This window comes from Carcharhinus amblyrhynchos, chromosome 20, assembly GCF_965287045.1.
Source record: "Carcharhinus amblyrhynchos chromosome 20, sCarAmb.v2.hapA, whole genome shotgun sequence".
Lineage (NCBI taxonomy): Eukaryota > Metazoa > Chordata > Chondrichthyes > Carcharhiniformes > Carcharhinidae > Carcharhinus > Carcharhinus amblyrhynchos.
The window spans coordinates 25,950,707-25,973,670 of record NC_137343.1 but is presented as its reverse complement, the minus strand read 5'-3'; the positions used below and the strand labels follow the sequence as shown (position 1 = coordinate 25,973,670).

General features: G+C 42.5%; 1 protein-coding gene across 1 annotated transcript in view; it reads left to right on the top strand.

The window, feature by feature from the left end:
• Window positions 1-22,964, top strand: part of LOC145356078 (coiled-coil domain-containing protein 63-like) — a 65,447-nt gene that overhangs the window by 17,552 nt on the left and 24,931 nt on the right. Inside the window, exons 3-5 of the mRNA XM_080208686.1 lie at window positions 2,133-2,255; window positions 12,968-13,149; window positions 15,191-15,348. Of these exons, the coding sequence (XP_080064812.1) occupies window positions 2,133-2,255; window positions 12,968-13,149; window positions 15,191-15,348 (463 nt within the window). The remainder of the gene's footprint in view (window positions 1-2,132; window positions 2,256-12,967; window positions 13,150-15,190; window positions 15,349-22,964) is intronic.

The window sequence follows — 22,964 nt, the reverse complement described above, 5'->3', positions numbered from 1 at the left end:
ATCAACCATTTATCAGGTGAAACAAATTTGATTTTAAAGTTTTCTTTGCATGATTATGCATCAATGTACCAGCGAAATGTACAATGACATGAATTGATAGGACGGGCGTTAACAGTTATGGAAGTTTGAAATAAAAACATAAAATGTTGGAAGTGCAGAAAGAGGAGATGAACATTTCAGGTGGGATAACTCTTCACATGTGAAGATTCTAAGAAAGAGTCCCACTTGAAACGTAATTTTTTTTTTCCCTTTTGGAAGCTGGGCCCCTTGTTTTAAAGTTTGAAGTTTATTTAATAGTGTAACAAGTATGCTGACATTACCACTGCAATGAAGTTACTGTGAAAATCCCCTAGTTGCCACACTCCGGTGACTGTTTGAGTACACTGAGGGAGAATTTAGTATGGACGTGCACCTAAGCAGCATGTCTTTCCGACTGGAAGTAAACCAGAGCACATGGAGGAAACCCACGCAGACACTGGGAGAACATGCAGACTCTGCACAGACAGTCACCCAAGCCAGGAATTGAACCTTGGGTCCCTGGCACTGTGAGGCAGTAGTGCTAACCACTGTGCCACTAAGCTGCCTTGGTGGGAGGATCACCCCCCTTTAAATTTCTCCTTCATAAATGGAGTAAAATTTATTACTGTAAGACCAGGAGCAACCCTATGCTCTTGCTGCACTGCTGACATTTCACATTAAAAAATAATGCAAGTGATGTCTGTTTACAGATTCTGTCTCAGTTGGGTTACCACAGTGAGGAGAAATGGGATGGGAATATTTTATGGTCTATTAGTGCAAAACAACTTATGAGCTAGTTTTTTCAACTTTTGGTGAAGAATGGTCAGACAAATCTAGCCTTGAACAGCTTACTATTTGTTAGCACCTAAAGCAAGCTGGTTATTGGTGATGGATTTATTATTAATTTTTTTTGTTGAAAACTGCAGGAATCATTGCAATCAGAGTCAACAGAAATAATGGCTGCAATTTTCCCAGAAAATGACTAATGGTCTGGACTGCAATCATCCTACACTTTTTTTGACCCTGGCACACTGACAGTGCCCATCTGGCATTGCCTGGGTGCCAGATTGGCACTATAGGGTGCCAGGTGGGCACTTTTATGTGGAAGGTGCCAGATCGGCAGTACCCCTCCATGTTCCTGACCACATGGGGACTGCAATGGCCTCTGAACCCCTCTCCCCCTTTCTGGGGATGATCTGGTTTGCGCCAGTAGAAAGGGACTGGGACTATTGCAAGCCGGGCATGAAACCTGTCTTTAGGCTCATGCGCAGTTTTGCGTGATCAGTGTGAACTGTACCAGGCATGGAAAGGCCAGAAAATGACTCCCAATATTTCCATCGTGAAATTATTAGTGTATGAAAAATATTTTCTTTAAGGAAACCCGTTCCCAAGCCTCCAATAGTGTCTCTCTGAAAGGTGATGGAAGTAGACTGGAGTGACTGCTTCTGCAAGATCCCATCAGCAGATTTCTCTATTCAGCTCCTGATGGTTTCAATTGAGAATGTCAACCTACCTCCTTCCCTGTTTAAACTTACAAGTAAAATGATGCCTTTTTAAAATTTCTCTTTTAATTTTAGACTGTGGGGGCGAGGGTGATGAGCAGAAAGCTCGTTTTTCGGTTTTCTTCCCTGTTCGTGTTCGGCAACATTGGTCATACAGTCAAGATACAGGGCAGCAGCTTTCTTTTATTTATTTTTGTGCTCTGGAAGCATTTCCTGAAGGTGCAATGTTCTCTCCTTGTTTGAGAAAGTGCCTGGACATTGCTTAATGCCTCACAAAAGCATCACAACTGAAATTAGCAGCTCACAGGAGGTGGTCAAATCTATGCTGCAATATTCAAATATACTAGGCCATTGTGCCTTTTGATGATGTCTATTGTTATTTTAATGAATTGAAACATGTTTGTATGCTGCATTTCATTCACTGATCTTATCAGAGTATTGTTTCTCATATTAGGCAAGGTGAAAGAAATTGTTTGCTTTGTCATTCTTACATGTACATTAGCTAAAAATGTTATTGTTCCATAGAAAAATGTTTCAGCTATATAACATTTACACATAAAACACTCATAAATACTTAAATGCAATTGCAAACCAGATATCCTTAATGTACAGATAAGAGACCAAGAAGATAAAATTAATAAACAAAAGATGTCTATTGGAGGATTGAGGAGTGTCCATCAACGGCGGAGACATTTACAAAAACAAATACAGACTTTGGAGAATCAACTGAACTTGGTAAGTTTATGTATATGAGTATTGTAATCAATGAAGTTGTTTTTGAAAGAGTTATATAGAAATCAAAAGTTTTGACTATCAGCAACACAAGCAATTCATTTGTCAAAATGTCAAATGGTGCAAGTGATGCAGATTGGATTTCATGTCAATCCTGTCTTCTTTCTCCGGTACAGCAGATGAATCAAGTTGGACCAATAGTCAAATGACAGTGTCTCTTAACTGAGCTTCCAGTATGCTAACTATTGGTGGCACATCTTGAAGATCTGTTGTCTGTTCCAGCTAGAGTTGTATGTTTAATGTAACATGGGGTGGGGATGAGGTAGGTGCATTAATTAATAGGCATCCAGGTCAGTACGAGTAAAACCAATGTTGGACACAAAATGGAGTTTATGGGTAGGTGATGAAGTTAAAATGCTGGTGCATGGTGCAGATGGAAGCAGATTGTTCCAGATGACATCTCTCGAGGATAGTAGTGCCTGGCAAGAGTTGTTAGCAAGAGTGAATGATGATACCTAGGAACAGATATAAGAATAGATGGCCCACAATAAGGAAGGTGGCGAAATCTGATGAACTAAAATATCAGATACTAGACATAGATTCTAGCCTGTCCACATTTGAAGATCATTCTGGCCAAGGTTGGGTATATATATGAAATAGAATGGTATTTGCATATACTCTGGACCAATTACAAATTGGTATATGTACTTAAACATTATGAACCTGAGTTTATGTTCAGATACAATATATGAACATAAAATTAGAAGCAGGAGTACGCCATTTGTCCCTTCGAACCTGCTCCACTATTCAATCATGGCTGATCTGATTTTAAACACAACTTCACTCTCCTGCTCTGCTCTAATAAGCCTTCCCCCTTTTCCTAATGAAGAATCTGTCTACCTCTGCCATAAAATATTCAAAAACCCCACTTACACCATCTTTTGAGAAAGAGAATTCCAAAGATTCACAACCCTCTGAGAGAGAAAAAAATCCTTATCTTTCTATTAAATGGATAACCCCTTATTTTCAAACGGTGACCCCTATTTCAAGTTCCTTCCACAAGAAGAAACAAACTTTCCACATCCACCCTGTCAAGACCATTTATGATCTGTGTGTTTCAAATAAGTCACTTCTTATTCATCTAAACTTCAGAAGATAAAAGCCTGGCCTATCCAACCTTTTCTTATAAGACAACCCATGAATTCCATGTAGTAGACCAACAACCTTTTCTGAATTGTTGCCAACATATTTACATCATTCCTTAAATAAAGAGACCAGTACTCCCGATGTGGACTCACAATGCCCTGCAAACCAAAACATCTTGTATTCAATGCCATTCACAATAAAGTATAGCATTTTATTAGCTTTCCTAATTACTAGGACACCAGATTTCTCTGCATCACAGAGCTCTGCAATTTCTCAGTATTTTGACAACTTTTTATTATTCATGCCAAAATAGACCATTTCACATTTTTCCACATTATTCTCCATTTGTCAGCTCTTTGCCCACTCACCAAGCTTACCTATATCCTTTTGTATTCTCCTTAAGTCCTCTTTATAATTCACTTTCTATCTTTGTGTCATCAGAAAATTTACCAACTATATACCTTTGTTATCTTCATCCAAATCATTGTTATAAATTGTAAAGAATTGAGGTCCCAGGTCTAATCCCTGTGGCATGCCATTGTTACATCTTGCCAACCTGAAAATTACCTATTTATTACACGATTCCATGCCTATATGTTACCCCCTACAACATGAGCTTTTTCTTTCCACAATAATCTTTGATTGACACTTTATCAAATGCCTTCTGAAAATCTAAGTACAGTATATACCTCGGTTCCTCCTTAATCCACGACACAAATAACTTCTTCAAAGGACTTCAATAAATTGATTAAACATGATTTTCCTTTCATAAAACCAAGTTGTCTTAGTCTGATTGTTTTGAATTTTTCCAGTTGCCCTGCTGTAACATCTTTAATAATAATTTCTAACATTTTCCCTATGACAACTGTTAAGTTAACTGGCCTATAGTTCCCTGCTTTCTGTCTCCCTCTCTTTTTGAATAAAGGAGTTAAATTAGCTATGTTTCAATCTAACAGAACTTCTCTCGAATCTAGTTAATTTTGAAAAATGAAAACCAACACACCAACTACCTGTAGAGTCACTGCTTTAAGAACATAAGAACATAAGAAATAGGAGCAGGAGTAGGCCATCTAGCCCTTCGAGCCTGCCCCGCCATTCAATAAGATCATGGCTGATCTGTCGTGGTTCAGTTCCACTTTCCCGCCCTCTCCCCATAACCCTTATTCCCCTCTCTTATCAAAAACCCATCAACCTGCGTCTTAAAAATATTTAGCGAGGCAGCCTCCACCACTTCAACAGGCAGAGAATTCCAGAGATTCACCACCCTTTGAGTGAAGAAGTTCCTCCTCAACTCTGTTCTAAACCGCCCCCCCTTTATCTTGAGGCTGTGCCCCCTAGTCCTACTGTCTTATTTGAGCGGGAAGAGTCTCTCCACCTCTATCCTATCCATCCCATTCATCATCTTATACATCTCAATGAGATCTCCCCTCATTCTTCTAAACTCTAACGAGTACAAGCCTAGTTTATTCAGCCTCTCCTCATAGCTCAACCCCCTCAACTCCGGTATCAGCCTAGTAAACCTCCTCTGCACTCCCTCCAAGGCCAAAATATCTTTGCGCAGGTGCGGCGCCCAAAACTGCACACAGTACTCCAGCTGCGGCCTCACCAATGCCCTATACAGCTGCAGCAAGACCTCCCTACTTTTATATTCAATCCCCTTCGCTATGAAGGCCAGCATCCCATTCGCCTTCCTGACCACCTGCTGCACGTGCAAGCTGGGTTTTTGCGACTCATGCACAAGGACCCCGAGGTCCCTCTGCACCGTCGCCTGCTGCAGTTTCAGGATGATAGAATGAAATCTGTCAGACCCCAGGGACTTACATAAGAACATAAGAACAAATTTGCCAAGCACAACTTCTGTGATGATTATATTTTCCTTGAATTCCTCCCTCCCTTCCAATTCCTGATTTATAGGTATTTCCGGGATTAGGGCAGCTCAGTGGCAAAGTGGTTAGCACTGCTGCCTCACGGCACCAGGAACCCAGGTTCCATTCCAGCCCTAGGTAACTGTGTGAAGTTTGCACATTCTCACTGTGTCTGTGTGGGTTTCCTCTGGGTGCTGTGCTTTCCTCCCACAGTGCAAAGATATGTGGGTTAGGTGGATTGGCCATGGTAAGATTGTCCTTGCTGTCCTGGGATGTGTAGATTGGATAGATTGGCCCTGGTAACTGTGTGGGGTTATGGGGATAGGGTCGGGGAAAAGGACATGGGGAAGATACTCTGTCAGAGAGTTGGCGCAGACTCAATGGGCCAAGTGGCCTCCATCTTCACTGTTGGCATCCTATGATTCTATGACTGAAAACCAATGCAAAATACTGGTTCAATTCATTTGCATTCTCCTTATTTTCCATTATTAATTCACACTTTCTATAGAGCCAACGCTCACTTTGTTAACTCATTTTAAAAATGTCTATAGAAACTCTTGCTATCTATTTTTATATTTCTAGCTATCTTTCTCTCATACTCTAATTTTTCCCTGCTTATTAATATTTTTTCAATGTTTGCTGTTTTGTTATAATCGGTCCAATCTTCTGACCTGCCACCAATCTTTGCGCAATTATATATATTTTCTTTGTTTGCTATCTCTAGCTTTTTTTAGTTAATCGTGAATGGTGGGTTGATCTTCCCTTGAATTTTTTCTTTTTCATTGCAAAGTATCTATTCAGCATTCTGAAATATTCCCTTAAATGTCCATGACTGCACCTCTATTGACCTAACCCTTAACCTAATTTGCCAGTTCACTTTCTCTAGCTATGTTTTTATGCCCTTATAATTGCTCTTATTAAGTTTAAAATATTTTGCACCCTTCTTTCCCTCAAACTGAATGTAAAATTCAATCATGTTATGATCAGTGCCACTGTGGGATGCTTTCAGTATGATTTAATTAGTTACTTCTATTGCTCTACACCAGCATATCTGCCCCAGAATCGGGACACATGAGGTTCACAGAATGACATTCTCTGTTAGCCTCGAGCAGGATCTTACATGCCTCGGGCAGGCGAAGCAGTAAAATTCCGGCACAGGTCTAGTACAGCCTGGTTGGCTCCAAATTATCCCGAAAACATTCTATAAATTCCTCATCTAGGCGACCTTTGTCTATCTGATTTTCCCAGTGTAGAGTAGATTAAAATCTCCCATGATAATCAACATACCTTTTTGAAAAGTTCCAATTATTTATTCTTTGATCCCCTTTCTGCTATGTGACTACTGTTAGGGGGCCTGTACTACATGCCCACAAGTGATTTCTTGTCTTTATCATTCCTCATCTCTACCCAAACCACTCCTATAATCTGGTTTTTTGAACTCTTGTGTTTTTAATCATCTTTTATTAGCTCGACTTTTTCCTCATGTTTTGTCCTTCATAATGTCACAGCCCTCAACATTCATGTTCCAATCTGTCATCTATATAGAGATCAGAATGACAGATTGGCTATTGGAGCATACTTACCTCTATTTGCACAATCAGTTCACCTGTTTTGTTTTAAATGCAACATGCATTCAGATACATAGCCTTACATTTTATCCTTCTATTATTTTTGTAACCTTTAACTTTACCTACTGATTTATTCTTAGATTTGTACACTCTGTCCCTTCCCTGCCACAGTCTTTGTATCATTTCCCATATTATTACCTTTGTTTCATGCCTCTGCCCTTTGCTATATCGCATCTACCCAATTTAGATTCCCCTTGCCCCATTATTTTAAAACCATAAAGGAACATGAGCGAATGAGATGGGTTTTTGCAATAATCATTTCATGGCCATCATTAAGCTTTAATTCCAGATTTTTGTTGAATTCAAATTTAACCACTTGCCCATGGTGGGGGATTACCTTAAGCATTACCAGAGCATTACCCTGGGTCTGTGGATACTAGTACACTGACAATACCACAATGCCACCACCTGTCCAAAACAAATATGCTAACAAATGGTGCAATCTTCTGGCTTTTCAAACTGACTGGATCTTTCATGCCCGCCAACAGCACACCACTGCCATGTGTTTCCTGGTGGTAATGGGGTGTGATCAATAAAAAATCCCATTGGCGCCGAAGATCTCACTGCTGATCAATGGCATGCCACCTCACACTCCCAAGAAAAACACCACAGGGAGGCCAGAGTATCCCAACAAGTGTCTTGCCTCAAGGGAAACTATTGCATAGTATTAGTCTGTATAAGAAATATTTAACTATCATATGTAATTTGCTACCATATATCTAGTCACCTAGAAATCCGAATGGGAATTCAGAAGAAACTTATTTTCCCAAACAGCAGTGAGAATGTGGAACTCATTGCCTCAGGGAGTAGTTGGAACAAGTAGTATAAATTAATTTGAGGGGAAGACAAGCATTTGAGAGCGAAGGGAGTAGATGGTTACAATGGCAGATTTGGATAAAAATAGGAAGGGAAGAGGCTTGAGTGGAGCATAAGCACCGGCATGGATTCATTGGGCTGAATGACCTGTTTCTGTGCTGTATGTCCTATATAAAACTTTGCTACTTGATTATGCAACGTCTACATATAGCCTCACAGTTCTTTCACTTGTACTGTTGCACATTTTCTCCAAGTACCTTTGTCAGAAAATGGTCTACAGAATAGATTGAACCTCCTTTACCAGGAAATATTGAGGTGCTTTTACAAACAAACTTGCCTTGGGGTGTGAGAAGAAATTGCTGCTGATATTCCAAATATAACGATATTAAAAAATTCAGAATGATGGAAAACAATATTTTAATGATCCCCATAGAGACAGATAACTTTTAAAAAGAAATTCAAACTTCCAGTCCATAGCTGGGCGGAGGACACCGCTACATTTCACGTTTTAGGATATTTAAAAACACTATTATCTAAGCACATTCCTTAAACTATGGGACAGAACTTAAATGCAACCAAAAAAGAAAACACTGCCAGGTATACATTACACCTGGGCTTCCAAAGCTTGGGTGACCTCTCAGTGGGGTCAAACTGAATGCTAATATCTCCAAGGCCCCTTTAAATCTTCATAGTTTCTTTTGCTCATGGGTGTGGCCTAATAGACTTTTCTCTGAGGCCACTTACGGCTACTGCAAAACAAAAGAAATAGTAGATGTTCATTTATTTTTGAGAAATTGTGTCTATTTATCAAGTCCCCAAACCCCCATGAGAAAGATGGGGAAGTGAAGGATTGGGGATGGGGATGTGAAGGAGGGGGAGCTGGGGAGGTGAAGGATATAGGAGGGATGGGTGATGAAGGGGGGGAAATGAGGTCAAGGAGGGAGAGATGAAGGTGAAGGAAGATCGAAGGTGAAGTACATGAGAAGGATGCTGAAAGAGGAGAGATGGGGTGAAGGAGAGGGAGATGCACTGTCTCTAACTGCTCATTGTCTCTCAGGCCCTGGTAAATTAACTGTGCCTGTTGGTTTTCAGAGATATCTTAGAAACCCATACCCTCTCAAGGCCTATTGCCATGGCAACAAGAATCACTTGGGCCTTGTATTCTAGTAGAGATACCGATTAGATATCCATGAGACCCCATCTCCCTTTTGCCTTGAGCTGAATGGATAATTTATGGCACAACTATTTACAACCCAACATTCTCAACACTTTACTGGAACTTTGGAGACTCTGGTTGGAACTCTACCACCTCGCCCACCATGGAATTGGAGTGAGCGAGGGTCCAACAATGGAAATCTCTGTTGACCTCGGGTGGAAATTTCTGGTCTCGCCCGAGTGAGGCCATAAAATCCAGCCCTCTGTCAATCCACTGTTAGTACACAGACTGTTTCATTGTCTCCAAGAATAAACACCTTGCATCATCTTCCCAGTAAAACAATTTGGAACCCCATTACTCTCTGATTTTCAAACCACCCAGATTTGCGGTCAGGTTGGCTTCAGAATAAGTCACATAACCCCCATCATATTACCCTAAATTTAAAGATACAGTTCCAAAACATAATAACCTTATAAGCCTAAAAATAAAGAGTTTGGCTGTGACTCTCCAAGGCTGCTAATCTGTGGTGGAAATTGCGATGGTCTGGTGAATCGGGTATTAGGGCTAAAATGGGAATTGCGCAGGCTTCAGACCCATCACAATTATCCTAGCCTGCCCTGCCAGCTCTGATCAGGTTCCTGCCCAGAGCAGATGGGAAAGTATTTGATATTCAGCAGTAGACATTTAAATGTCGTAACTGAGTTTGAGGTCAGATGCCCCAGCCTTCTGGCATACTGCACCTCCCTCCCAGTCAGAAATCCATCTGGTGGGATTTGGTGCAGGTCCTGACAAACACAGACCTAACGCATTAGACTCCAGGGAGAGGGGGAATGCAGGGAGGTAAGTGCTGTGTCCATGTGCTTCTCTGCTGCTGAGTGGCTACAGAGGTAAGGTCCCTAAGGGACTGGAGGATGGGTGGTCTTGGACTGGAGGGAAGGGGTTATCCTTGGGATTTCCTCCAGGATGAGGGTCTCGTGGCTTGACTGCTCGTTCATTGCCCTGGGAAAAGTGAAGATCACACCCCAGTTAGGGTGTCACTGCCTGGGAGGTCAGGGCCAGTGTGTCAGGAGGCAGTTCAATGTTGGAATTGTCAAGGTGCATGGCCTGAAGGGGGGCATGAAGGAGTGGGACCTAAGGGTACCCATGTCAGAGTATAAAGATCCAGTTTCATCCTTTGTCCTCTTCATGAATCAAATAATCTTCCAAATGAAATTAAACTAAAACTGTTGTAGCTCCTGTCATAAACCCCATTAATTTGCCATAGATTATGTTCCTTTCCCTAGCCACACTGCAGCTGAAACATACTTGGTAAAATCATGACGTATGCTCTTGGATAGTGGGCTGAGTTTCAAACTTCAGCTCCTATTCATCTTCAAGATTGCTCATCTCCACTTATATAAAAATCACCTACATGTACTCTATATTTGTAATTATTGCCAAAACAATTATCCATGCTTTAGTTTTAATTTGTTAATGTTCTTCTTGACAGCATGTCATCCTGCAGCATCCATAAACTCAAATATGTTTATAAGTTGCTCATGTCTTACCTCATCTAATTTGTGCTCACCAATCTCTCATCCTCACTGCCCTTTCTTTGCTTCTCGTATCCCAGCATGCTGAATTTAAAATCCTCACTCTCATACCCAGTCCTTTCCCATTTTGACTGCACCCTAATTTTAGAGGTTTGTGCTGCCTTTTGTTCTCATTTATTCCTACAACTTGGATTTTTTGTGCACCGCAAACTCCTTTGCCCACCATCCATGGGAGAAGGTACAGTGGCCTTGGCTAACAACTTTAGATTTCATCCGTCAACCTGCTCCACTTCTCTTTGCAGTTGTAAAAGCCTCTCAAAACCCCATTTTGATCAATTGTTCAATCAACACTCTTCACCCAGTTGGGCACCAATATGAAAAAGAAAAATAAAAGCAAATGACTGCAGATGCTGGAATCTGAAACCAAAAGAGAAAATGCTAGAAAATCTTAGCAGGTCTGGCAGCATCTGTAAGGAGAGAAAAGAGCTGATGTTTCGAGTTCAGTCGACCCTTTGTCAAAGCCAATATGATGCAGGGCATCAGAAAAATCCCAGATGTAGGTGGGGAGGGAATGGATCAGGAGAGTGAGGATGGAGTCAAGGTAAGAGGAAATATGTTCAGTGGGGTAGGAGCATGCTGACACAATGGGCCTACCAGGACAGTCCTTTTTGTAGATTTTGAGAAGTAGGTGGAAGTGGGCTGTCCGGGGTTGGGAGACCAAGAGGTTCAAAGCTGTGGGGGGAAAGCATCAGAAGGAAATGAGGTCAGTGACAATGTTGAAAATAATGGCTTGGATGTGCAGTGGTATGGCCATGGTCCAGGGGAAGTAAGAGGAAGTATCTGAGAGTTGGCGCTCAACCTCTGCAAATTAGAGGTCAGTCCGCCAGAGAACAACAGCACCCCTTTTGTCGGCAGGTTTGATGACAATATCAGGGTTGGACCTGAGAGAGAGAAGGACGGAAAGTTTGGAAGGAGAGAGGTTGGAATGGGTGAGGGGGACAGAAAAATTGAGACGGCCAATGTCCCCTCGACAGTTCCCAATGAAAAGATTGAGGACAGGTAATTGTCCCGGTGGGGGTGTCCAATTAGAGGCAGAATGTTGCAGGCACGTGAAAGGATCTGTGGAATAGGGAGAGGACTCTTGCCCGAAGAAGAGGGCATGGAGACGAAGGCAACAGAAGAAGAGTTCAACATCATGTTGAGCCCGAATTCATTGAGGTGGGGAAGTAAGGGTACGAAGCTGAGTCCTTTGCTGAGAACAGCACGCTCAGTCTCAGAGAAGGGGTCGGAGGGTATGGTGAAGACACGGCAAGGGCTGTGGCTGGAAGAAATGGAGTTCGAGGGATTGGGCCTGGAATGGGCAGTGGTTTGATAAGTTGTTGAAACTTGCGTTCCTCTACATCTGCAAGAAACAGGAAAAGTTTTTTGGTAAGACGTTGAATGATGTGGAGGGTGAAATGAAACTGGGTACAGGGACAGCTTTGAGAGAGAGTAAGATGGTGTTGCTGGAGAGAGATGTCGAATGTCTTCATGTGGCGTCACATGGAACTGAGTGTGGTTTTCAGGCTGCGGCGAGAACAGCAGTTTGAAGAATGTTGTATAGCCTGGAGGTACCTGTAATCCTGGAGGTTACATGCGGGATGGAATTTGAATTGAAATCTGCACGAGGTAAGTCGGTGACGAAAACAGTCACTGAGGAAGGAAATGTGGCTGTGGAAGCGAGTCTCAGTAAATATCTTGTCCACACTAGGAAAGAAATGGAAAGCAGTGAAGGTAGATAGGGGGAGAGAGACATATGGAAATCCTGTCGGAGAGAAGAGCAGTACTTCTTCAGGGTAGGCATTCCTTGAAGAGAAATGGCAGTGGATTAAACACTGGATAAAAGCAAATTACTGTGGATGCTGGAATCTGAAACCTAATCTTTTGGTTTGAAGAAGAAAAATGCCCTTTGTACAGTGCCTTGTGACTTTCTTTTACATTGAACTCACTCTGTATGTAGAATTCTTGTTATTGTATTGTTTGCTCCTGCTGACTTGTGTTGTACTGTATTGAATCTCCAGATACAGAATAGAGTCTCACAAAATTTTGCAGAAGTAAGCATTGACATAAAATGAGAAAAGGTCTTTTATTTCAACAAATAATTAACAAGTGCAGTTTACTATGACTGTACTGACGTCAAATGATATAAAAACACAAATATATATCATAGATTCCTAAGTTCAGAAGGAGATCATTTGGCCCATCAAGTCTGCATCAATCACAATCCCACCCAGGCCCTATCCTCACAACCTCATGCATTTACCGTAGTTAGTCCCAGTGATACAAAGGGGCAAGTTAGTATGGCCAATCCACCTTTCCCGCACATCTTTGAACTGTGCGAGGAAACCGGAGCATCTGGAGGAAGCCCACACAGACACACAGAAAATGTGCAGACTTTACACAGACAGTCCAAAGAATAATCATAAAAATTAAGTTGGTGTCAAATGTTTTGCCTTATATAAATCAAATGAGGTTAATGCAACTACCATTGTAACAAATGCCTTAATTTTCTCACCTTTACACCTTTTTCCAGTCAACTATAAAGTTTAACACAATTCTGACTGAAAATCGGAAGCTTCGTGAAGAAATCAATATCCTGAGAGTTAACAAAGAAATTTATACGAAGCTCTACAATAAGCTCAGTACGAAACTACAAGAGCAAAAAAAAATAATGAAAGAAATTGTTGAGGAATCTGTTCAAGCTTATGACCAACGGTGAGTACTGATCTAACCAACACCAGATTACAAAGCAAGTGAAACTTCAGACTTTTGTTTTAAATTGGCGTGCTGAATTTTGTGGAAGTGCATGGGTTTTTAATTAGCTGTTTCAGTCATGCAAAACTGAAGTGTTATTCATTCTTTCAAGTGTCAATACAAAAGGTTTCACAGCTGGTCCAATGCTGAAATTACAAATTTGGCAAATGGTGGCAGGCTGAATAATGTCTACACCATGTTCAACTTCTGGTCTAGTAGTATTTTTAGTCAGTAGAGCAGTTCACACGATGAAAGTTCAATAATAGAGACAGATTGTTCATGAACAGAGATGAAATGATAAACAGAAACCAACTTTAAGAATATTATTTAAAAGGAGTAACCCAGATACAAACATTTTACAATCTCCTTTTGTTTTCTTTGGTGAAGGTTAAAGCTATTGATTGTTGAAGTTGTTGCATTGCCAGCGTTCTAGTTATACTCTTTTCAAACTGATGCAGTTTAAAAGTTACCCTTTCTTGTGGGCTTCCAGTATTTAATGAATTATGAATTTCTTCTCCCTAGCTTTGTCTAATAATTTAAAAGCGCATTTCATTAATATTCATCAACCTCTGTCATTAGTGTGAGAATATAATTATCTTTTCCCTACAATTTGCTCACTCCTTTTCTGAAGACAGTGACTCACAAAGGGTAGCATGTTAGCACAGTGGTTAGCATTGATGCTTCACAGCTCCAGGAACCTGGGTTCGATTCCGGACTTGGGTCACTGTCTGTGTGGAGTTTGCACATTCTCCTCATGTCTGCGTGGGTTTCCTCCAGATGGTCTGGTTTCCTCCCACAGTCCAGAGATGTGCGGATTAGGTTGATTGGCCGTGCTAAAATTGCCCCTTAGTATCCCGAGACGTGGAAGTTAGTGGGATTATCGGGTAAATATGTAGGGATATGGGGGTACGGCCAGGGTGGGATTGTGATCAGTGCAGACTCAATGGGCCAAATGGCCTCTTTCTGCACTGTAGGGTTTCTATGATTCTATGAATTGTGAGACAGACTTTTATGAATCATTACATACAGTCCAAATTTGAGTGGCACAGATACTATATTGGCTTTCCATATATGTTCAAATGTAGCTTTGCATGTACATGCCACCTTCTAGTATTTTGCCCAAGTAACTAATTGTCAGGAACCAGCCTGCTTTTGGTATAGGCATCAATTTTAACACTGGCGGAATGGGGATAACTCCAGAGCTTGGATCTGTCCCTAGGTGATACTTACATAGCTGCTTTTTAGCTTCCTTTTTAATCACTTCGTTAAGTTCAGTAGAGAGAATTTTGTCTGATTTTACTTCTCTTGCTCAAGGCCACTGATGCCAATTACAGGACTTCCAATTGTCATTCAGCTAATGTCAGCTGATACAGAATTGGAGCATTTCTGATTTGTGATGCTCAGTTGCATACTAGACATTTCATTTCTAACTAAACTACTGTGGACGTTCTAAATGTTTTTCTTAAGAACCAGGAGCAGAGGCAGCTGATGAATCCTAGTTCTAAACTGGATTATTTAACAAAGATGATGAACGGTGATAATGTCATTTCATACAGAAAGGAAGTATCAAAGCCTATTTTGTTTACAATGATCTTCTGTCTATCTGATGACTGGTGAAAGATTATCACAGGTGGACACCTGGGACCAGATTGCAATGTTTCAGTTTATAATCAATGCTGTTGTTGCCAAGGAATCTTAAATGTAGAGTAGTCTTGTATGTAAAAAGCTTTGCTTTAGTTTTAGAAGGAAACAAATTAGAGATCCCTGCATTCCACAGACTGTCCACCTCTCTTTTGATATGACTGCCTAATATCTGCTATCCAGAAGACAGATTTTTTTAGTCAATATCTTATGCATAAAAAATTGACCATATATGGAAAGTCAGTATGGTATCTGTGCCACTCAAATTTGTGCATAATGATTCATATGAGTCCATCTAACAATTTGCATAATTTCTGTATTGTTTTAGATTCAAAATAAATTATTATTTTTTCATTCCTAGAATGGAGGCAGAAACAAGAATACACGCTGTCAAGGAAAGAAGTGCAAAAGACATCCTACTGTACAATACAGAGATAAGGGAACTAATGCGTATTATTGATCATGAGGCAAAACTTAAAGACTTTATGCTGATTAAATTTCGGCAGCTTACGAGAGAAGGTATTCTGTATATCTTTAGCAGAGGGGAAAGTTCAGTCTTTTATTTCCCAAAATAACATGAATTATATCTGTTAACTCAAGCGATTGAGTATGCCTGGAAAATATGGAAGGGCAAGCTATGCCATTCTTAATTAGTTAAGTGGCGATGGACCTTCCTCTTCAAATGCAGTCCTTCGTGCCCAATGTGCTACTGCAATGTTGTTATAAAGAGAATTCCAGGGTAACGATGGAGTCGCAAAGGAACAGTGAAAAAGACCCATGACATGCTCTTGTCCTGCTTGGTGGTAGTTAAGATTATTTATTGCTGTCACAAGTATGCTTACATTAACACTGCAATGAAGTTACTGTGAAAATCCCTGAGTCGTCACATCTGGTGCCTGGTTGGGTACACTGAGGGAGAATTTAGCATGGCCATTGCATCTAACTAGCATGTCTTTCGGACTGTGGGGGGAAATCAGAGCACCCAGAGCTAAGCACTGTTACTATCAAAGTAATCCTGAATTTCTGCAGTGTATCCTGTAGTTCATGCATACTGCAACTACTGTATAGCTGATGCAGGTATGTGTGTACGCTTTATTTCTTATAGAAGATAATTTGAGGGTTGTTCCTATGTAATAATATGTATTTTGTTTGTATATCTTTTCATAACAACTAAGAATTAATATCATGGAAAATAGATGAGGGAAGAAACTTTGTAAAACTGTTTGCATATCCATTTGCCTAAATGTGGATACACTTGAAGGAAGAAACACACTTTACATTTGGCATCTGTAAACGATGATACTGGTGATCAACTAGTAACAATAGTAAAGCTACTTCTCATACTTGAGTAGCTTTATTATTGTAAGCATTTATTTTTGTTTCATCATCGTTCAGTATAATTCTTTCATTTCCTTGCACTTGCTAGAAGGCTGAAGATTATATCATAGAGGCGAAGTTCAGTTTCTGTCTGGCTGTGTTATCACAGTGACTGAGGAATGTGAGGTACTATCACTTGGTACTAAAACTTGAAATATTTAATTCTCCAACTTTTCCATCACCATTGCACAGTGGCATAGTGGTTAGCACTGCTGCCTCAGAGTTCCAGTTTGATTCCCACTTGGGTCACTGTCTGTGCGGAATCTGCACATTCTCCCCATGTCTATGTGGGTTTCCTCCAGGTGCTCCAGTTTCCTCTCACAGTCTGAAAGATGTACTGGTTAGGTGCATTGGCCATGCTAAATTCTCCCTCAGTGTACCAGAACAGGTGCCGGAGTGTGGTGACTAAGGGATTTTTGCAGTGAGTTTATTTCAGTGTTAATGTAAGCCTACTTGTGACACTAATAAATAAACTTAAAAAAAAGGAATCAAAGATGGCACTGGTGTGAGAGGAAGCATGATAAACAGGTGGCAAGAATCCTTCTTGAAATCTGGCTGTTTGTTGAGGTCAGGAGAGAGGTTAATGTATATCAAGCTAGCTTTAAACATACCTGGAATGCAGTTGCAAAGAGAGGACTTTGAAAGTTCAGCTAGAAAGGGTTATTTTTATATTCCTTCCTGCCGGCTGGAATTTACTATGTGTGCTTAGCGGGGAAGGTCTGTGGATTGCAGCTTTGTCTACAAACTCTCTGTTTTTTTTTCACCCAAGAAAGGGTGAATTAAAGTGGGAAGCAGGAGCCACTGAGGTCCTGCTGCAAATTGCAAGCTACTATTTCTACTTTTGGATTGTTTTTTCGCAGCTAGGACTCTACGAGGGACTTGCAATTCAGTCTGGAACCATCTTGTAGTTTTTTTCACTCAGTCAAGTGTGAATTGGTTTAGGGTGGGGGGGCAGCCCTTGTGTCATAAAAACTGCAACTGTCAGATCTACCTGGGGACACTGTGCTGTTTCTTTCTTCACCCACCAAAGGTGAATTAAACTGAGGGAGAAGAGTTGCAATTTGCAGCTCTTGGGAACCTTTTACTGTTTCTGTTTGCCCAGTTATAGGTGAAGTAAGGTGAAAAGCAATCCATGTAAGAACTCTGGCAGATCGAAGAGCGAGACAGCTTGATACGTGGACCAAGAAATAGTGCTCCAGGCTAGAGGAAATGGACAAGCCCACAGGTGCAGGTCCCAGCAAAATGGCAGGAGGCAAACCAAAATCGAAGAGTAGGACCACAGGGGCGGGGGGCGGCGGGGGGGAGGGGAAGAGGAAGGGGGTTGGGTCGGGTTCCCCACCACGCTCTCCTGGAAGGATCCCTGCAACAGAGCATGCTGAGCAAAAGGGCAGGGGAAGCTACTATGGAAGCCATGCAAAAATCAGACAGTAATTTGGACCAGTGGGCCATTGAGTTGCAGGCCAAGATAGACAAGCTGAGAGAGGAGCTTGGATCATCTGTTAAATCTCTCCGAGGTGTTACCTTCACCCATGAGAATCACTTGAAGGAGCTTGAGGACTCGGAGACATTTGATGGACATGCTGGCCGCGATTCTCCCAAAAGCACTGAATTGGCAGGAAAACTGTTCTAGATCCTGACTTTTGTCAGCTCGACTTCTCACCCAAATCTCCCCACTCTGTGCAATGCAGAGGTCCCAATCATGAATATCATTAAAAATGATGTGGAGATGCCAACGTTGGACTGGGGTAAACACAGTCAGAAGTCTAACAATACTAGGTTAAAGTCCAACAGCTTTATTTGGTAGCTTTTGGAGTGCTCGCTGCTCCTTTGTCAGGTGAGTGGGAGTTCTATTCACAAACAGGGCATATAAAGACACAAGCTCAATTTACAAAATAATGGTTGGAATGCAAGCCTTTACAGGTAATCAAGTCTCAAAAATGTGTATTGTCTTCAGACAGGAAAGTTAGTGAGATTTTGCAAACCCAGGCAAGTCATTGGGTTATAGATAGTGTGACATGAACCCAAGATCCCGGTTGAGGCCGTCCTCATGTGAGCGGACTAACTGTAACAATACACATCTCTTTAACCTGTGCTTAACGCTCTCTCTATTCACGTTGTCTGTACCTTTACAGGTTTGATTACCTGTAAAGACTCACATTCCAACCATTATATTGTAAATTGAGTTTGTGTCTTTATATGCCCTGTTTGAATAGAACTCCCACTCACATGACGAAGGAGCAGCAAGCACTCCGAAGCTAGTGGCTTTTGCTACCAAATAAACCTGTTAGACTTTAATCTGGTGTTGTGAGACTTCTTACTGTATCATTAAAAACCCAGGGGGTGGAGCCTATTTGCACCAGAGTCTGACAGCTCTGGAACTCTGCGCATGTGCAATGGCCCTGATCTGTCAGTTTCCCCATTTGCTGGCCAGCAATTGAGCTGGCCAGCCTGAGACCCCTGCAGTGCTGCCCCTCCAACCCCCCCACACGATCCGATCATGGCCCCCACTACAATTACTGGGCAAGCTCTGCACCATCCCACCCCAGAGCACACCGATGTCCAACCCACCGCCCCAACAGTGGCCATTCTGACTGTCTCCGCCCCCCCCAGTGTCACACCGTCCCCAGGAGCCAGACTTCCCTATGGCCGACCACCAACACCCCATCCCACCCCAATCGCTGCCCTCCCTCCATCCCAGGCCAATCCCAATGCAGAGTGGTAGCGAGACACTTCACCCCCACCGATCACCCCTGAGCCCTGCCCACAATAGGTCCCGCCCCCTTGACACATCCTGATGCCAGGGTGCCCATGCCGAGGGGGCACCATCCTGCCATCGCCTGACTCCCTGAGGGGCCCTGATTGCCACTCCCTTCATTCCGGCGGGGTTTCCGGCTAGTTCCCAAATGTGGGGAACTTCTCTAAACCCTGGAATGAAGCACTCATGGTGGGGTGGGAGGTTCAATCGGGACCAGTAAGCTCCCGATAGTTACAGTTAAAATACATTTAAAACATATTAAAAAAAAATTCAAATTACTTACCTGTCTTCCTGCCGGTTTCCAGCGTGGTCTGGCATGCAACTGTTCTCTGGCTCTGGAAGATGCGCATGCATTCCTGGTGCATGCACAAATTCCAGAACAAGGCCAGCGATGCACATTTCCCATCCTGACCCACCAGAAAAGTTGCAAGTCAGGATAGGAGAATCGCGACCATTATATCTGAGCTGAAGATCCAAGTTACTCATTTGAAATCGGAGGCTAAGTCCCTCCGGGAGAAATGTGATGAAATGGAAGGACACCAAAAATGAAGTAACATCCATCTGATAGACCTTCTGGAGGGAATCGAGGGCCCAAATATCGCAGACTTTGTCACCCGGCTATTGAAGAATGTGCTGGAACTTGAGGATGAGCAGCTTCTGGATTGCGCACACAGACTGTTATGGGCAAAGCCCAGACTGGGAGAAACTCCTTGGCCCATTATTGCACAAGTACATCACACCTCAACACAAGATAAAATCCTGCAGCACGTAGCACAGGCTACCACTCTAAGGTACCAGGAAAATAAGCTGCTGATATTTCCAGATTTTACCCCAGTAGTGATAAGGAGTAGGGTGGCCTTTGCTGATGTCAAACAATTTCTGCATGACTGTCCTGGGGTTAGGTTTGGGCTCCACTTTCCAGCCTGCTTGAGGATTACTCTCAACAATGAAACTGAGCACAAGTTCACGGATCTGGCGGTGGCGATGAAATTTGTGGAGCAGACTTTTGAATCGGGTGACCGTATGGTGGATGTAAACTGATATTTGTGTTATTATGATCAAATTATTGGCCAGGAAAAGGTGATGGGTTTTGCAACTGTTAGGTTAAGTGTTAAGTGTTTGGTATTTCTACAGACCTTTTCAGGTTATAGTACCTGTGACTGTGATGGGAATAGAGGTAGAGATCACATCCCATGTGGAGTGCTGTGAAGGCACAGTGATAAGGTGGTGTTGGAGGCACAGGCACTCAGTTTGGGAGGGTGTGTGTGGGGTTAAGGACGGTAAGCTGTGTTTGTGGGTTTGGTCTCTGTGGATGTTTTTGTGTCTTTGCTACATCTCTTTTTCTCTGTGGGTATGGTTTGGCTTTTTTCAAACCCACCTTCTCTCATGTTTGTTCCCCATGGCCGGTGAGGAGGGTGGGGTTTGGGGCCCTGGGATGTCAGCAGTTGGGGGGGAGACTCCCCAGTGAAGAGGGATACCAGGCTACTGTTATGAGTGTGGGATGTTGGCGAGAAGGCTCTTATGCTCTGAACTCGGAGCGATCAAGTTCACTAGCTGGAATGCCAGGGATTAAATCATTCAGGTAAGCGCGGTAAGGTATTTCATCTTCGACAACTGGATGCCCAAATTGCAGTCCTCCAAGAGACCCACTTCAGGCCACTGGACTATTTTAGGTTCTGTAGAGGATGTTGGGGGGCGGGGCTCAATGCTTTCACTCAACTTTTCACACTAAGGCATGAGGGGTGGCAATCCTCATCCACAAGTCCTTACCCTTGGTAGTAGCCAATGTCATTTCTGACTCCGATATGTCATTGTCATGGGTAAATTAAATGGGATGCCACTGGTGTTAGCCAGCGTATGCCCCAAACAGGGACTGTGAAAACTTTTTACTCAACCCTCTATAGCTTGGAGACTAATGCCATGAGCTGGACTTTCAGGAATTCTTTAGGCCACTGAATCTCCCCATGTTGGATAGGGGAGAGTCCACAGCACTGGAGAAATCAGTTGACGTTGATGAAATTGTTAGGGCAGCCAGAACTATGCCGAGTAGGAAACGTCTGGGTCCAGATGGGTATGCCATCGGATTCTACAAATGTTTATGGATAGGTTGGCTCCCCTGCTACTGCACATGATCAATGAATCTTATGAGAATCACTCTCTCCCACAGACTCTGAGGCAGGTGACAATTTTACTTATCCTTAAAAAGAATAAGGATCCGTAAATCTGCAGCTCTTATAGACCAATCTTATTGCTGAATGTGGATCTCAATCTGATCTCTAAGATTCTGGCCATTTGCTTGGAGGACATTCTGCTCTCTATCATCGTGCCTGACTAGACTGGGTTCATTAAAAATAGACATATATACTCAAATATTCAGCAATTGTTTAACATTATGTATGTGCCTGTCACCTCCAAGCGACCAGAGATTTAATCTTACTGGATGCTGAAAAAGCGTTTGATCGGGTGGAATGGGATTATTTATTATATGCTCTCAGGAGGTTTGGGTTCGTCCCAAAGCTCATCTCCTGGATCAAAATACTGTACTCCACCCCTCTAGCCTCTGTCCAGACAAACAAGGTGCATTCAGCTTTTTCCCTTTGTCCCAGGGCACAAGGCAAAGATGTCCCCTCTCCCTGCTGTTATTGCTATTGCTATTGAACTTCATGCTGTGGCTTTTCACAACACCAATTGAATGGTGGGGATTGGTTGGGAGGGAATCAAGAGGAGGGTATTGCTGCATATGGACGGCCTGCTGTAGTATGTCGGCAACCCGTCCAACTTGATTCCTGAAGTCTTATCTATACTAGAGAGGTTTGGCCGTATTTTGGGGTACAGGCTTAACTTGAATAAGAATGAGCTCCTTTGAATGCAGTGGCTCGTAGCCTCCCGCTCCACACCCTGCCTTTCAAGATTGTCACTAGACAGTTTACTCAGTGACTAGCAAATTTAGTGGGTTCTTTGGAGCTAACTTCACTCATGGGGCAGACGGAACAGGATCATAAATGTTAGCGGGCCATATCAATGGGGTGAAGATGAACATACTATCTAAATTTTTATATCTCTTTCAGTGCATCCGGGTGTTCATCCCCAAACCCTTTTTTCACAGACTTGATTGGCTCATTTCAGGCTTCGTCTGGAATAGGAAAAACCCAAGAATGCGGAGGATAGTCTTACAGAGCCCTAAATGGAAGGGGGATATAGGATTGCCCAATTTTCTGTTTTGTTATTGGGCAGCCACTATTAAAGCGGTAGTGTATTGAATGCAGAGAGAGAGGCAACAGAAGGTTCCTTGTTGGCTGCAGTTAGAATCCTCCTCCTGTGCTCCATCTTCCTTGGCTGCCTTGATATGTTCCCCAGTAAATTTTCCCTCCTCCCAGTAAACTAGGAGTGCACTTGTCAAGTCAACTGTTAGAACTTGGACACAAATTGGACCCCATTTTGGGTTTCAGGCCAGGTTGCTGACCTCCCCAGTATCAGCTAACTTTTTTTCCTCAGCCTGTTTTGGATGGTGCCTTCAACATATGGGTCAAGGACAGGATCAGAACATTCTGTGACTTGTATGTGGGTGGCATGTTTGCACCATTCCAGCCGGTGGTGGATAAGTTTGCTTTACCTGAAAAGCTCTTTTTCAGATATTTGCAAATTTGAGACTTTGTGTGTAGGGCCGACCCTCAATTTCTGACGCTCCCACCTCATGCCTTTATTGACATCTTCTTAGTGCCTTCTAATATTATGCGGGGTATCATTTCTGTTCTATATTCTCAAATTCTGTCCCAACAAAACTCTATCAGCGGTTAAATCTCTCTGGGAACGAGATTTGGGGGAAGAGTTCTCGAAGGAGGATTGGGACATGGTTCTGCATCGAGTACACTCTTCCTCAATGTGTGCCAAGCTGGGTGTACGTAAACAATGTAAACTCCTTCACAGAGCATATCTAACTAGAGTTAAACTCTCTAGAATGTACCCAGGCAGAAGCCCCATTTGTGAACGGAGCCGGCAAGCT